The 15,025-nt window shown below is 37.7% G+C and overlaps 1 protein-coding gene across 4 annotated transcripts in view; it reads left to right on the top strand.

Annotated features, from left to right (window-relative positions):
• LOC107595076 (amyloid beta A4 precursor protein-binding family A member 2-like) overlaps positions 1-15,025 on the top strand; it is a 29,414-nt gene that overhangs the window by 1,488 nt on the left and 12,901 nt on the right. For all 4 annotated transcript variants that reach the window (XM_016285381.1, XM_016285380.1, XM_016285379.1 and 1 more), the window contains exons 2-5: positions 3,647-4,867; positions 7,341-7,421; positions 9,382-9,421; positions 10,236-10,381. In XM_016285381.1, coding sequence (XP_016140867.1) covers positions 3,689-4,867; positions 7,341-7,421; positions 9,382-9,421; positions 10,236-10,381 — 1,446 coding nt within the window. In that variant the 5' untranslated portion in view covers positions 3,647-3,688. The remainder of the gene's footprint in view (positions 1-3,646; positions 4,868-7,340; positions 7,422-9,381; positions 9,422-10,235; positions 10,382-15,025) is intronic.

Below are 15,025 nucleotides of genomic sequence, written 5' to 3'. Positions count from 1 at the left end.
TTTGGGGCCTCCCCCCCCCCCCCCCCCCCCCCTCATTTTTACTGCCAACAATTCCACTGGCCTAACCATAAAAGAATGATCTTATTTTTTTTCAAAAGTAACTTTTCACTTTTCATTCAAAAGTTTGGAGATAGTAAGATTTATTATTATTATTTTAATTAATAAATTAATATTTATTTTATTTTTATTCAGCAAGGACACATAAAATTGATCAAAAGTGACAAAAAATTCTGTCAAATAAATGCTGTTCTTTTGAAATGTATATTCACCAAATCATGCTAAAAAAGTATCAAAACATTAAGCAGTACAACTGAGTGTCAAATCAGCATATTAAAATGATTTCTGAAGGATCATGTGACACAGAAGACTAGAGACATGACAGGAATAAATTACATATATTTAAAAAATATACTGAAATAGAATTCATCCTCTATGAGCATAAGAGACTTCTTTCAAGAACATGTAAAAATCTTACTGACCCCACACCTGTGTATAGGTTTATAAAAGTTTTTTTCCATATTTGCTAGAAATAATATTTATATTTGTCATTAAATTATTTATAAAAAATACTAAATGTTCATTACAAAATATTTAAAAGTATAATAATAATAATTACTATAGACTTGTTACGGAGTCAGCGAGACAAGAGGCGTGCCGATCCATATGTAAAGCTTTATTCCAAGACATGGTCAAAAATAGGCAGTGGTCAATACCAGCAAACAGATATAGCCTAGACAGGACAAAACAAAAGAGTAATCCTAAAACAGGCATGGGTCAATCGACGGCTAACGTAATCCAGAGGGCGAAGCAAACAGGTAATCCACAAACAGGCAAAAGTCCTGGCAGGGGCGGACTGGGGCCAAAAAGTGGCCCTGGACTTTTTAGCACAGAGCGGCCCACCAAACCCGGTCCACAACACACTGCACCACACCATAAATGACCGGCATTCTTTACATTATAATTTGTCTTTCCTAGTGTAAATGGCAAATAGTAAATAATTTTTAAGAATTTTTGAATAGTGCAGAATGCGGACTGTTTTTATGGTGCCTTTCTATTGGTAATATACAGTATTTGTACTTTTGCAGGAGCTTGACATCTATCATTTTAAGGAATAGAGCTCCAATTGTGGAAAAGAGTATACAAATTATTTTGATGATGAAAAAATTCAGTAAACAGTACTGTGAAATATATAATGTTACCATTTAAAATAGCTGTCTTCTATGCGAATATATAGTAAAATATAATTTATTGCTGTGATCAAAGCTTATTTTTTTAGCATCATTACTCTAGTCTTCAGTGTCACATGATCCTTCAGAAATCATTCTAATGTGTTGATTTGCTGCTCAAGAAACATTTCTTAATTAATTATGAATGTTGAAAACTGTTGTGCTGCTTCATATTTTTGTGGAAAATGTGATACCATTCAGCCTTGGGTAAGATTAAAAAATATAAATTAATATTTTTCTTCAACAATGCTGTATTAAATTGATTTAAGTGACAGTAAAGATATTTACACATGTTACGAAGTACTTACATTTCAAATAAATGCTGTTCTTTAACTGATAATGATTAAGCAGCAAATTAAGCAGCATTAAAATTATTTCTGAAGGGACACTGAAGACTGGAGTAATGATGCTGAAAAGTGAGCTTTGATCACAGAAATAAATTACATTTTAAAATATCCTAAATAGAAAAACACTATTTTAAGTGTAATATTTCATAATATTATAGTTTTTACTGTATTTTTCATCTTCTGTCAAATAAATAAATACAAAGCCTTAATTATTTCATACTTTAAACCATCAGTGTGTAGGCTATATAAAATAATGCATGTGAATTAATAAGCAAATTATATTTTTGGTGGAAGGATATACTGTACGTACATTTACTACAATTCATTTTTTATATATATTTACGCAAAGTGCCACACATTGTACAGCGGCCCACCAGGAAAACTCCCAGTGCTCCAGATGGCCAGTCCGCCACTGAGTCCAGGCGAGGTGCAAACAAAGTCCGAAACGGCAAGACAAAGGGATAATCCAAGAAATATAGGCCTAGTTTAGGGCAGGCAGAGAACAGACAAGACGAGGGAAACAGGCTAGGATCAAAACACGGGTGAAACAGGCAATGAACTAGACTAGACTAGATAAACTTGGAATGGCTCCGTAATGTTGCTATCGCTAAACACAAAGATAAGCACAAACAATACTCGGCAGTCTATGTGAGTGTGAGTGCTGCTTAAATAATGGTCCAGATTGGAAACAGGTGTGAGTGTGTGATTAGTTCCTGGATAGGGAATCATGGGAAATGGAGTCCGGGGTGAACTGTGCAGTGTGAGAGTACATGTGGTGGATAGTGTCCTCTGGTGGTGAACAAACGGAATTCCATAGACCAGATTCGTGACAAGAGTCCTGTTTTAGTTAGTAGATTCTGCCAAGAAAACAAATGTATATGTCAGTGCAATGGTTCAAATATTTAAATTGCCATTATGCTGATGAGTTCATTAGGCTGCTTTGGGCACTTTGAAAGTCAAGACTGAGAAAACAGGTGTTGTTCTTCACATCTTCTCAGCTGGAGTGGTTCAATGATGGTGCTGGAGTACATGTGGAATGAACATCAGTCAGAGGATGACTGAAATTAATCAGGTGCTGAGAGCTAAGAAGAGATTGTGCCTCCACTCAGTGATCAATACACCCAACAGTGCTTGAATATGTGGATGTGTTACAGCTCAACCTGTGTGTGTTCTGTTTAGACTGTTGTACGACTCTGAAGACTTCACTGGAAACACGGCTCTTATTGCCAAATGCTTGGTGCTAAACTGTAATTATCCCTACATATACACTATTCAAAAGAAATATCTTATTCTCACCAAGGCTGCATTTATTTGATCAGAAATTCAGAAACATGAATATTGTGAAATATTATACCAATTTAAAATAACTGCTCTCTGTTTTAATATATTTTAAAATGTGATAGCAAAGCAGTCATTACTTTGGTCTTCAGTGTCACATGATCTTTCAGAAATCATTCTAATATGTTGATTTGGTGATCAAGAAGCATTTATTATTGTTATACACTGCATGTTGTGGTGCTTAATATAATATTTGTGAAAGCCGTGATGGCTTTTTTTTCAGGATTCTTTGGTATGGACAGTTCAAAGAACAGCATTGATTTTAAATAGTAAAGACTTTTATAATGTTACAAAAGATTTCTGTCACCTTCAGTCAATTTAATGCATCCTTGCTGAATAAAAGTATTTATTTATTTATTTTTTAACTAACTCCTAAATTTTGAATGGTAGTATTGCATTTGGCACATGCATTGTTTGAAAGTGACATACATTTTTTTCTACACAGTGTTTATTAAGGTGTTCCCTGGGTATTGAGCCCACAACCTTGGCATTGTTAGTGCCATGCTAAACTATATGAGCTACAAGAACACTTCCTTTATGTATAGACTCACGTTGGTTGGTCAGATACATTGTGAAGAAGTTAACTGCTCAAAACAAGGGAATTTCCTGCATGTGCTTTTTATTATTTGTCATTGTTTTGTTGTCAACTTTCATGTATTAAATTGACTGTTTTTATACAATATAAGTGTTGATTAATGTTGCCATGCTTATTTTCAATGTGCTTTTGTTTGTCAGGATTAAAGTTTCCAGTGATGATCGGCCTGTGAGCAGTTCTCAATGGCTCAGAGGAAGAGGCCAGGGACCAACAGCAGCATGGCCACAGAGACTCACGCTTCACCTCTACGCTCCTGCCCAGCCCCATACCCCGAACCTGTGCACCCTGAGGAGGAGTATGAAGAGCGCCGGGACCCTGAGGTGTCCCAACACTCCTATCACAACCAAGAGGAGGCAGATTTGACAGACAGCCGGCCAGCCACGCCCACCACTCCAGACCACGCCCACAGAGACTACCACAGCCACCCGGACAGTCTGGATGGAGACTCTAGCTCAGACTATGTCAACAATACTTCTGATGAAGAAGAGGATGATTTCGACGAAGGACTACCGGAGGAGGATGAAGGTGTTACATATTATATCCGCTATTGTCCTGAGGATGACAGCTACCTGGAGGGAATGAACTGTAATGAGCCTGAGTACGGACACCCGGACACTCACATGAAGCCACCTCCGGACACGGATGAGTGCCAGGAAGCTGTTGAGGAATGGGTGGAGGGAGAGGACAATGCACATGGTGATGATGGAGAAGTGCGTTGCGAAGTACTCGAGCAGGACTCTGACCAGCAGCTGTACGACGGCAGACCCGAACCTGTCCTCGATCACCACCAACACTACCCGGATCCCCACCAGGAACAGATTCCACCTCCTGATGAAGATCAAGAAGTGCAGGATGTTGAAGGAAGTGAGGGCTACTGTCCTGATCAGGAAGAAGAACCGCAGGTGGGGCAAGACAGAGGTGGTTACGCAGGAGACTACTATGCCACGGAGGACAATGGAAACTCTGTGCGTGTGTCACCGTACAGGGGACATAAGGGCACAGACGGAGAAACCGGAGAGGAGGCAGAGGAGGATATTGATCAGATAGTAGCTGAGATTAAGATGAGCATGAGTATGGGCAGTCTTAGCAGCGGCACTGATCAGAGTCCAGAGGAACTGACGCCTGATCCAGCACCGAATGGCTACCAGCCAGAGACACACTCCAAACCCGAGCCCGCCCCCGCCCCTGCCCCTGCCCCATCCCCTGCCCCATACCCTCAGCCTCACCGTCATGACGGCAGACCCAAATCCCTCAACATTCCCCCTGCCAGACACAATCCTGAGCTCCAGAGGAACTTTAAGGTACGACCTCACACACCAGAGGAGAGACAGAGATGGACGCAGGACCACGTGAGAGAGCAGGTAGGCAAATTTGCATAGCAACCTGTAATTGTATCTGTAGCAGCTTATTAAATGAAATACACAGTTCAGTGAAAACAGAATAAATCAGCTCAGTAATTATGAAATATAAATATGAAATTTATCAATGTATTCAGTTTATTTCTGACTAATATTCTGCAGAAGGAGTGGATGGAATATATACTGTATATCTCTTATTGGCTCTGAGTACTCTACCATCTCACTTTGAGCATTTTGGATTCATTTTGGATTCATGGATGTAATAGGTTACTGTAAGTGTACCTATCTGGTCTGTGACATCTATACACTACTGTTCAAAAGTTTGGGGCTGGTAAGATGTTTTTGAAAGTAGTCTCTTATTCTCACCAAGGCTGTATTTATTTGGTCAAAAATACAGTGAAAACAGTAATATTGTAAAATAGTTTTTACATTTTATAATAACACATTATATATTTTAAAGTATAATTTATTCCTGTCATGACAAAGCTGTTTTTAGCAGTAATTACTCAAGTCTTCAGTGTCACATGATCTTTTAGAAAACAATATTATTTTGATGTTATGCTTAAGAAACATTTCTTATTATTACCAATGTTGAAAACAGTTGTGTTGCCTTTTGTATTTTTGTGAAAACCATTAAACTCTTTTTCAGGATTCTGAATAGAAAGTTTAAAAGAACAGCATTTATTTGAATTAGATATCTTTTGTAACATTATAATGTATTTATTTATCAGTTTAATGCATTCTTGCTGAATAAATGTATTAAATTTTTGTTTTTGGCCCCTAGGAAAACAATGACAGCAAAACTTGAACAGACTTCTGTTTCCTTTTAAAAGGTTTAAATAGTTAAACAGTCGGAAATATTAATGTAATATTAAATGTTATTTATCTTAATTTAATAAAAAAGATCATTCCCAAAGGGCTCTCTGAAATATACATATTCATTATTATAGTTAAATATTAATGTGAATGTTGACAGCCCTCATTTAAATGCAAGTGGCATTTGAGTAAACGAGATTAGTGCTTGTTTATGCCCAAAAGTGAACCTCAAAATCTTGGTAGCTGAGCTGTGTGTAATGATTTTTTATGCTCTTAAGAGCTGATGCTTAATATGTGATATTTGGAGATGGCATAGAATGTTTTCTTTAATGTGATGTCAATGTATTTTTACATAATTTTGGGGGTAGTTCCAAAGACAATTATAGAGAAAAGGCCGTTATTACCATTTACTCACTCATTTCAAGGGGAAAGTGCTCAATTTGAGCGGCAAGATGAAAAGAATGAAAGAAAGTAATCTGACAGAAATTGGAACCGTTTCATTGTAACCTAGACATGAAGGGGAACCTGATCAAAAGCAATTTCTTGAAATCCCCAAATATAAACAAATTTCCATTACCTTGAGAAGCTTTTTAAATTCCGTCCCATTATTCTTACTCAGGTACATTGTGTGTGTGTGTGTGTGTGTGTGTGTGTGTGTTTTTTGCCTGAACAACCCAAAAATGAAAACTGGCTCATTTCTAGAAACCTCTGCCTATCTGCCTAAAGTGAGTAATAAAGCCAATAGTCGGCTTGCTGAATGGTTTGCTGAAAAATGAGAGGAGTTCATTGTAACCTAGACATGAAGGGGACCCTGATCAAAAGCAATTTCTTGAAATCCCCAAATATAAACAAATTTCCATTACCTTGAGAATCTTTTTAAATTCCGTCCCATTATTCTTACTCAGGTACATTGTGTGTGTGTGTGTGTGTGTGTGTGTGTGTGTGTGTGTTTTTTGCCTGAACAACCCAAAAATGAAAACTGGCTCATTTCTAGAAACCTCTGCCTAAAGTCACTAAGTGAGTAATAAAGCCAATAGTCGGCTTGCTGAATGGTTTGCTGAAAAATGAGAGGAGGTGCTGACTTTCTAATTGAGTTTGAAAAATGAGGTTTAGAAAATACCTTACTTTGCATTTTCAAACAGAATAGGAAATGAAATCTTTCCAAGGGGGAAATAGGTGAAGGGGTGAGATTTAGTCTGATTGCCTCAGTGGTCCAGTGAATGTCTTGTGAAGTTCTATTACACTCCTGCTTCTTTATTGCCTTTGGGCAATGAGGAGATTACATTTTATCCTGTCAGGCAACAAATTAATTTCATCAAGTAATAATGTCCTTATGTGCAGTAGACAGAGTGCTCATTTGAGACTTAAACTCCCCTGCAGATAGACAAAGTGTAAAAGTGTCTTTTTAGGCACTGTGCATTTCCAGGTAAAGACAACGTCTTTTCATTTTACCAAAGTGTTTCAATACATTGTGTTTGAAAAATGTTTGTTATGCTGCATAAAGCGTTCCCATTGGCCTTTTGCTTCTGACACGCATCAAATTGTTAATGCTGTTCATAAAGTGGCCTGCAACCCATCGTCTGTGTCTTTTTTGTCCTCTGTACATGTCTGTACCTTCACTCATTTGTCACTCATTTCTCTCAATTTAAATTCTTTCTAGGTGTCTAACAGTGCAGAACAGCCAAGGAAGCAGCAGCGGTCTGATCTCAATAGACCACTGGAGAACAACAATGTCCCGGAGGTGAGCCTGTAATCATACAACACATTAACCAATCAATATCTGACAGTATGCACCCCACATAATCACTGCACATTTCAATCAGAGCTATTCTAGTCAGTGTGAGGCTGTCATTTATTTATGCCACATTTCTCTGGCTTTCTTAGACAGTTTCTCTTTGCTTTTTTCCTGGCATATGTCAGCTGTTGTACTAGCTTACCACCATCCTCCCCCGTGTGTTGATATAGTAAAATAATTGGCTTTGCCCTTCCCTGCCCTGGCTCTACTGTATTTACATGGACAGAGGGGAGTTCAGCCTTGAGCTGCCTGTTCTGCTTCTCTGCACATTTTTTACGCATGAATGTGTAACTCCATAAGAGTTTTGCAGCCTGATTGTAAAAATATGTATATATATATATATATATCATCTAGGCAGTTACTACAAATCGCCAAATAGTTGTTCAAAACATGTTTTATAGTGCTACCAAGCTTTCTGCCAAGGTCATTTTTAGATAATCATCAAGCTTTTGAATGTTTTTGTTCTTTTTTTGTATAAAAACTTATGAATGTTTCACATGTTGGAGGTAGTGAGACATGAGAATTTGTTGATTAGGGTCATGAATATCAAGAATATTTATTGTTAAACCTTATTAAAATGTTCACAGTCATAATTGTTAAAAAGCCATTTCAAGTTTTTTTAATTTTTTTTATTTTATTCTCTTATAAATATTTAATTCTGCAAATTAGGGAACACTCACCCAATAAGTCAAAACATAATGGTAATAACCCACAAAGTATTCACCCGAAGGAATTCTGTTTGTATGCATCCCTTGCTGTAGAGTCCCTCCTTATGTCATGTATAGCAGTATTCAGTCTTGCCTTACTTCATCTGAACACATTTAATTACCTTGACTGAGGGTAATTTTGAGTCCTTAGATTGCACTTAATATAGGCCTCTCGAAGCATAACCTCCATTTGGATGGTTCTGTTGTAAAATGATGGCTATTGCTCTGTCTGACGGTGTGTCTATGTCCTACAGCTCTCGGCACAGTTCTGCAAATAGCCACTTCAGAATGACTGACAGGATTTTGTATTGTGATACAATGAGCCACATCTAGAGTCATCTGGATGGTTTCCATTTGAGTGTTAGGTTATTTATTTAGTTTAATTTATAATTTAGTTTGAAAGAAAAACACAGGTGTTTTTCATTAAATTCCCAGTGCTAATTTCCTATTCTCAGTCTGTTGGCAATGTTTTTGTGATAATATTACTATATTAAAGTTATGATTTCATAATTAAGCAATATCACAGAATCAAATCATGCTCTAAACACGGCCGAGTGCTGCACAGGCCTACTGACATTCAGACCAAAATGCATGATAAACAGTACACAAGAAGTTAATATTCAGCAAACTACATATTACACAAAATATCGACAGTTACTTTGTCTGTTTTGGCTTAGCTAACTAAAATAAGGGCAAACAAAGCCATGTGCAGAATTTTTCTGAAACAGTACTGGTGTAACTGCAATTAATCTTTTGCAATGAGACTTTTTTAACAAATCGTTTGAGGAGATGATTCAATGACTCGCTTATAAACACAGTTACTGAATTTGAAATACCATACTACTCTTACTATATTGTATGTTATGCTACTCCAAATTCAACGGCTTATTTGAAGAAATCAGTGTTTTTGAACAAATTATTTGAGGGAATGATTCAGTGACTCGCATATAAAGGCAATCAATTGTTCAAGAACTTAAAATTGTGTATATAATGTATATTTGTATGTTTTTATTATTTTGTTTATATTTATAATTTTTTGTATTTTATTACATTTTTTTATAAAATATATGTTGTTCGTCTAGTTAACCTAGAGATTGTTTTCGAGTTCCTAAAAGGTATAAACCCTAGTAAGTATGCTGTATGTTGTGAGCATCACTCATCTCTTTTCATACATCAAACACTGTTTCTCTGTTTCCTAGCCAACAAAGAAGACGGCCTCATTTCCCAGCTTCGTGGATGGTAAGCGAGCATCTCCTATCTTTTATTTTTTCTGCATTTGATAATCTGCCCCCAAAAGTTTTATTCTATCCAAATTAAATCGAGTCAAAAACAAATCAAATTCACCAAACCAACTCCGAGTGAGGAGATTAGAGAGCCGCACAGAAGAAAGCATTATGTCTCAGTGGATTTACATGCTGAAATGCGGACAGAAGCTGTTTTAATGGGTTGCAGTGGTGAGACATTAATTAGAGGAGTCGTGTTTGCTAATATAAGGGCACATTAGTGGATGCTCAGCTAGAGGAATATTCACAAACTATAGCAGGAAGTAAAAGAGAGTTCTGGAAAAGCAGGACAATCGATTGACCACAAGCTTATTTTTGGTTTACGCAAGTCTGAGAATGTATTCCTGCTGTCATGCCTTACTTTTGGGAACAAATTCTGCTTTCTATTAAAAGGATAGAGTTATGTCAAATTTAAACCTTGTGCCTGAATGATGGCAGCAAAATGTATCCCTTGGTGGGTATCATGACGTCCACATTTCCATATCACACCAGCAGAATACTCCCAGCACACCCTGCTTTTCCTCATGTGGCCACCTTGGCTCCTGCTTTTCAATGTCTGCGTTACAATTTTCAGCCCTCACAGTGGGATGGAATTGAGAACACACACATATTTGCACATACTTTCATGCACACGACACCTGCATGCAACTTTTCTGCCTGATAAGCTCACACTCATGTACCTTATCAGTCACTGTGAGGTGGTCTACAGAGGAGGTGGCAACACAACAAATAGCTTTAATAATGAATTCTCAACGCTTCCCCTCTAACAGTGCCGGGCCCCTGTGAGCCTGAGGACCTCATTGATGGGATTATCTTCGCCGCCAACTACCTCGGCTCCACTCAGCTCCTTTCGGAGAGAAATCCATCCAAAAACATCAGGATGATGCAAGCCCAGGAGGCAGTGAGCAGGGTCAAGGTACAGAACCCTAGAACCTCTGTATTTCCATTTTATTTGGGTGTGGCTTTCAAGCGAGATGTTTGGACAAAGCGGATGCAGATTTCTCTGTGGAAAATGAGATGAGATGAGATTTGTTTGTTTACACCCCAGGACTTGTTGACTAATCAGTAGTTATAGGATTATTTTCCATGGTGTAGAAGTGTAATCCCTCTTCCTCCCAATTGGTTAACGTAGAACAACCTCCTATTGCCATGTTACATGGAACATTCAAATGAATTTATTGTGTTTTAAGAGAGCATGTGGTGCAAGTGACATCCCCCCCCCCACCCAGAATACTTTGGATACTGACCTACTTCAGCAATAATGTATGGGGTAGACAAAAGCAATTAGCTCTGTACACACTAAGATGTTTATGCTTATGCTTTTTTTTTTTTGCATTAGCAGTGGGGATATGGAAACTGGCATTATCGAGTATGTAATCACTCACTTTGCAACAACTAAACAAAAACTTGCCTTGAAAGAGTCCATGCATTCGCTTTGTTAATGTAGCCTATTAGAATGCCAGTGAAAACCAAGTCAGACAGAACCATTCTACAAGCTATACATTACGTCTACGATCAACACAGTGGTGTTTCGTTACTGAACCCGTTTTGAACTAATTCTTTGAGTGAATTATTCAATAACTCAATAATTGAATTTAATTGAATTGAACTTGCTTTGTTACTGCATGAATGGTTGGTTTTGAATGAATCATTTAAATAAGCGATTCAATGACTCACTCTTTCAGACAGGGACTTGCCGCCACTTACTAGCAGTTTTAAAAAATATTATTTCTTTTTTTTAATCATTTCATATTTCAATATTCAAAGCTCATATATTTAAAACAATCTCGTAGTATTATTTGAGCAATTGTAATTGTAGTGTAAATGTATTCATGCCACATCTGAGCTGCATTGAACTGTCTGTAAATATGCCACTTCAGATGTAGCATCTATGCCACCTGTACAGAGCAAATTGATTTTGTTTGTACTGGTTTCATTTGAATGCTAACAGCTCTGCAGTGTCTTCTTATTCTAATTGAAATCATTAATGAAATGTTTCACATAGAATATGTCACATACAATTAATAAGGTTAAAAATGCCCCTGAAAATCGATGTGGGTGGGCTTTTATGAACTTACCACTGCACTGAATATGAAAGAATATTAAAAGCTTCAGTCAGCTGTCCACAACAGGCATAAACTATTCAAGGTACCAGCACAAAAACACACTCAGCAAAATACTTTGTCCAATAACTGTTCGACAAACCCCTCGCACACCCCTAATTAGCAGTTACTCTAAACTGTGTTTTTGATAGCAGAAGAGGATTCATATTGCCAGGATGAATCTATAGGTTACAAACATCTATTCATTGTGCTGTTAACTATTGGCCATAGTTGGCACTCCATTGGGGCAGGAGGTAATGGATGAGTTGTCAGTCCTATATTAGATGTGTTATGGCTCTCAGCACTCAGGAATGGGAATCCACACAAACCATTTGAGAAGCTGCTGTCCTGACTTAAATATGCTGTGCACAAGGTGTCTCAATCACTTTCAGACTGCCTGGCTCCACTCATGCTTGATATACTTCAATTTAGCTTTTTTTTTAGCAGTTCCAGAGTGGTGCATCTGAATATAAGAAATGGAAACATGCTGTAAAGCCGTAAAATTTGAATGCATCAGGAATATGCAACTTTTAGCTAAGTAAGATTGTTTATTCTTGACAGGAGCATCTGTGAAGTTTAAAATTACTGCTGTCTGGTCCTGTGGATACTTTGATGGTATCAGATTATTAATTATTATAATATTCATGTGCCATGGTATTTATATTACACTTACTTTTTGAATATAAAGATATCAATAACTTTTAAATGCTTTGAAATGAAGTATCATATTCTGTATCCTTACAAAGTAGTAGTCTTTTATCCCTAGTTTACATTGTTCCCTCTTGAATTGCATGTTATTTTAAGAAAAGACAGTTGTTATAATTGCAGTGATGCTACATTGCGGTCCTCCTGGTCAACAGCTGGCAGTTAATTTTATATGAGCTGCTCCATAGTGGGCCACTAAGCTGCTCCACATTTAGAAACACATACCTGTGGCAAGGACAAGCACACACACCCACAGACATGCGTGCACACATTTGTCAGCTGGGTGCACATAGACCCATGGTGGGCATGAAGGACTGGGAATGTGCCTCAAGATGGTAAGATCACTCACTTGTATCAGTGTAATACAGAGGTACTATATAATACAGAGGTACTATATAGTACAGGCCTCTCTGTTGTTCACTCTCACACAGCTACATACTGTACACCTGTCTGGTCAGTTTCTCTCTCAGATTATAGAAGGACATTTCTCAGTGTATGTTCCAATCAAACAGTAGAGTGGAGTGGACTTTACAAGGTATTAGGCAATCTTAAGATTTCAAATACTATGCCGTGTGTATGATCAGCATAAAATGACACTCCACTGTATTCACTGTGGAGAAAGAAATGTATTCATCAGCCATTGCGCATCACTTCAGTACTTTACAAAGCCTAATATAAATGTAGAACAAAAGAGATGTCAGCTTATTTCCTCACACTGTCATTAGACATTATGTACATGAGCTTAAAGCACAATTTTTCAATATACACACACTGGCCACTTTATTATGTACACCTGTTCAACTGCTTATTAACACAAATATCTAATCAGCCAATAACTAGGCAGCAAATCAATGCATTTAGGCATGTAGAAATGGTCAAGACAATCTGCTGAAGTTCAAACTGTGCATCAGAATTGGGAATAACGTTGATTTAAATGACTTAGAACATGGTGTGGTTGTTGGTGCCGAATGGGCTGGTCTGAGTATTTCAGAAACTGCTGATCTACTGGGATTTTCCACACAGCCATCTCCAGGGTTTACAGAGAATGGTCAGGAAAAGAGAAAATATCCAGTGATAGGCAGTTCTGTGCCTTGTTGATGCCAGAGGCCAGAGGAGAATGGCCAGACTGGTTCAAGATGATAAAAAGGCAAGTTACTCAAATAACCTCTTATTACAACCGTGGTATGCAGAAGATTATCTCTGAATGCACAACACGTTGAACCTTGAAGCAGATGGACTACAGTAGCAGAAGACCAAACCGGGTGCCACTCCTAAAAACTAATTTTGTTTGGTGAACTGAACTTCTACAGATATTCCCTGCTGAGTGAACACTGTGTAGGGACCTTCTGAATCAGAACGCAGCTTCGGCTTCCACCCCGACTTCCAGCATTCTCTGTGGAGGGCCAATCTGGTCATTTCTCTCGCCTGCCACCTTCAAAAGCCATTCAAAATGAAACCATGGCAACACACTCTCTCCTTCTCCTCACTATGCCTGCTATTATTATGTTTCTAGATTTTTTAAAGTTAAGGTGAATTGCACAAAACTCCCTCCTTTCTCTCTTTCTCCTTCTTCCTTTCTGTCTCACTCACACACACACACACACACACATACACACACAACTCTGACATTCATGCACTCACTTATCTGCTCTTCCACTCTGCAGATGATAATGTGTCTGTCCACAGCTGAGTGAGCAGTATGTCAGTGCAGAGCCTGAGGACAATGTCTTTCTTGCTGCATTTCTAAATCAGTTATTTCCAACCAGGTGAAAGCATACCCAGAGGGGAGGAGACGGTTCACTCATATAAAATTGAATTGGAGAAATTGTGATGCTCAGTATGGTAGCTTTAATTTCCATCTACAGTTAAAAGAGCCTGTTGTTTTCTGTTTGTTTACTCTTTAATTTGCACCCATTAAAGGAGTAGTTTACCCAAAAATGAAAATTTGCTGAAAATTTACTCACCCTCAGGCCATCCAAGATGTAGATGAATTTGTCTTTTTCATTAGAACGTGTAGCGTCTGGAACACTCCAACACACAATATATATTTTGTTAGCTAGATTTCACAAACGGATTTGGAGAAATTGAGCATTACATCACTTTCTCACCCATGGATCCTCTGCAGTGAATGGGTGCCGTCAGATTGAGAGTCAAAAAATCAGATAAAAGCATCACATCATTTTACTGTAATTTCTAGCCACAATATGTGTCCATCTCCTGTTTTCCTCTCAGATCAAAATCCACTGACATATTTGTTTAGAACTGTTTTGGCCTGTTTTTCTCGCTTGTGAACGGTGCTTGATCTGTGCATATTTTTATCCTGATTCAGATAAGACAACTTTTTAGCTGGAGAAGTAATATTCTGTATAGAGGACTCATATTTTGGCTGGAAGCAATGATTTGAAGTTAAAAATGTTTGTCATGGTTTTGTTTATAACAAACAGCTTTTCACTTCACAAGACATTAGTTGATGGATTAGAGTCGTGTGAATTACTTGTGGATTATTGTGATGTTTTTATCAGCTGTTTGGACTCTTATTCTGATGGCCCCCATTCACTGCAGACGATCCACTGGTGAGCAAGTGATGCAATGCTAATTTTCTCCAAATCTGTTCTGAAGAAAAAACTAATTCATGTACATTTTGGATGGTAAATTTTCAGCAAATTTTCAGTTTTTGGGTAAACTATTCCTTTAAGTGAACCAGCCTAAAATATACAGTGTTATTGCTGTTTGCATGATTTGAGCCAAAGAAG

This window comes from Sinocyclocheilus grahami, unplaced genomic scaffold (genome assembly GCF_001515645.1).
Source record: "Sinocyclocheilus grahami isolate Dianchi unplaced genomic scaffold, SAMN03320097.WGS_v1.1 scaffold196.1, whole genome shotgun sequence".
NCBI classification, from domain to species: domain Eukaryota; kingdom Metazoa; phylum Chordata; class Actinopteri; order Cypriniformes; family Cyprinidae; genus Sinocyclocheilus; species Sinocyclocheilus grahami.
Note: the sequence above shows the minus strand (reverse complement) of the source record. Positions and strands in the feature narration are given on the sequence as shown.